Source organism: Austrofundulus limnaeus, unplaced genomic scaffold, assembly GCF_001266775.1.
Source record: "Austrofundulus limnaeus strain Quisiro unplaced genomic scaffold, Austrofundulus_limnaeus-1.0 Scaffold305, whole genome shotgun sequence".
Lineage (NCBI taxonomy): Eukaryota > Metazoa > Chordata > Actinopteri > Cyprinodontiformes > Rivulidae > Austrofundulus > Austrofundulus limnaeus.
This window is the reverse complement of record NW_013952707.1, coordinates 652,355-654,814: the sequence shown is the minus strand read 5'-3', so window position 1 is coordinate 654,814 and position 2,460 is coordinate 652,355. Positions and strand designations below refer to the sequence as shown.

Below are 2,460 nucleotides of genomic sequence, written 5' to 3'. Positions count from 1 at the left end.
CAGTACTATATAACATTTTAGACACATTCTAGACAGTTTATCAGCTAAAAAAAGTTAATTTTGGGGGTAAGTTACTCTTTAAAGAAAAAGTAAAAGTTGCTTTACACTCCACTCAGTTGAGTGGACAGTGTTGACATAACTTAATTAGGTAAATCCAACACATCTGTTTTTGAGTGTACGTCTCTGAGATTAGCAGTGTAAATAAAAGTAAAGGTGACGTGGGCAGGACTTACTGCTCTGAACGCAGCCAGGTTGTTCTCTGCTTCTTCTTTCTGAAGAATCTCCTCTTGCAGTCTGAGTGACCAATAAGGAAACACAGAAACAGACTTTACTTCATACAGAATCACTGGTTTACTGAGACCATTTCATTAACTCCTGCAACAACTGAACTCAACAAAACAGATTAAACATCAGACTGAGGCGTACATCTAATCTGATTATAGATTCATATTAACAGTTTGGATTATTCCTGACAGGTAACTTGCTTTCACAGTAAAACCACAAAAAACAAATACTAAAATTAAACAAGGACATTTTGATGTAAACTTAGAAAAATATGTTCAGGGCTGCAGCTTTATCCTGATCCTGGTCAGTTTCTTGTCATTCTTGTCAGGCTCAGCCTTCATTACTGATAATCCCTGGATTATTGGGCAGAAACAAGGCTGGGAGTTATTTATTTTGTTTTTTTCTATAATTGATGGTCATGCTTTCAGGATTCTGGACACTTAATTTGAGGAAGTTACACCACCTCACACAGTCAGTCACAGGTGTCCCCTGACTGATTTCTGATCTTATTTACAGAAATACAGATTTATGTTTTCCTTCTTTTAGAGATTATTTTACTAATTAAAAATGATCTCTGCCTGTTTATTTGGGCTCTTTTTATTCATTAAGTCCCAAAAGTGAGCAATCCCCTGAGCAGAATGTCATTACAAACTCTTTACTTCCTTTTTAAGAGACTTCCTAAATGTGCATCTCAGAGTCGTGTATAAAACTGGCACTGATGACATAAACTAAAGACAGAAGGAGAAAGAACAGATCACTGGAGATGTTTCTGTTGTGTCTGAGCTCATTCCTCTCCTTTTATAGATGAATGGAGCTGAAACATGGGACGAGTTTGATCTCAGATTCAAACCTGTACTGTTACCAGGATGTGGCATTGTACACTTTTTTTAGCAAAAATCTAAATATCTAAACAAACAACTGAAATATTTTACATTCAAAATGGAGAATATGCTTAACCAGTTATGAGTCACGTGACATTTAAACCAATAATGATCAGATTTTTTCCCCACTGACTCTGATGATGAATCAGGCATTGAAGAGCTCTTCAATACAGATTTTCTTCAATTTTCCTACATTTGTGTCATTAAAAAAATACAATAATATATATGATGTAATGATCTAATTGTACCATGTGACATGTGTTCTTTTGATCAATCTGTGGAACCAGTAATTCTTCAGTGTCCTCACAAAATAGACTGACAAAAGGATATAGGACAGATCATCCATCCATTATCTGTCACTTCTTCCTGAGGGTGGGATTGACAAGTGTTGGATCCCATCTCAGCATGATTCAGACCCTGTCACTCTACATTTTAGACAACTTTTACAGACTTCTGAAAATTTTATTACGACTAATTTGCTCACAGGTTCATTTATATTTGTTCAGTTTGTTAGTTTTACACTATCTTTTTATTTATTCAGTTATTCATTTCATATAAAAATAACAAATTTACACACAATAAAGAAAAAAATCACACTTGAAATGAAAGGAGGCAGAAAGAAGAAAAAAAATCTTCTAATATCTGCCCGTGGACTAGGCAGTATAGGCATATGCTAAGGGCTCCGTACATCTAGGGGGCACCACGAATAGGAAACAAAAAGTAAAAACGTATCATATGATGCAGTCAAGACTAACTTACTGGTGTTCACTGTGTAAATAGAAAACAAAATAAGGAAAAATAAAAGCCTTCTCGTTAGTCCGTGTGGTCAGAAACTCCTGGTTCAGGGCGTCTGCCAGGCTGAAGTCCACTACATACACATCCTAAGAAGCCTCCCGGTAGATTTTTCTATTCCATCTTCAGCACAAACAAAAAAAAAAAAGATTTAAGAGTTGGCATCTAAAACATTATAATGTGACAGGGCCTTTTGGGTACTGGACAGACACAAACTCACACACACGCAAATCATCTCTAAACTACAGACGATTTAGAGACTCCAGTCAGATGTGTCAGATAATGAAGTACAGATACTTCGTTATACTTAAGTAGAATTACTGGTTATCGTTACTTTAATGGAGTCATTATTTTTAACCAATTTCATGCACCTTTTCTACTCCTTGCATTTTTAAAATTTAAATAGTTTGTAGGAATTACTTCATGAAATTTAGGACCAGCCTATTTTTCATAAATGTAATCCAGCAAGATCTTGCAGAAGGAAATCAGGAAATTATGAAAT

General features: G+C 35.3%; 1 protein-coding gene across 1 annotated transcript in view; it reads right to left on the bottom strand.

Annotated features, from left to right (window-relative positions):
* Positions 1 to 2,460, bottom strand: part of desmb (desmin b) — a 19,021-nt gene that overhangs the window by 12,478 nt on the left and 4,083 nt on the right. The window contains exon 2 of the mRNA XM_014021792.1: positions 234 to 294. Coding sequence (XP_013877246.1) covers positions 234 to 294 — 61 coding nt within the window. The remainder of the gene's footprint in view (positions 1 to 233; positions 295 to 2,460) is intronic.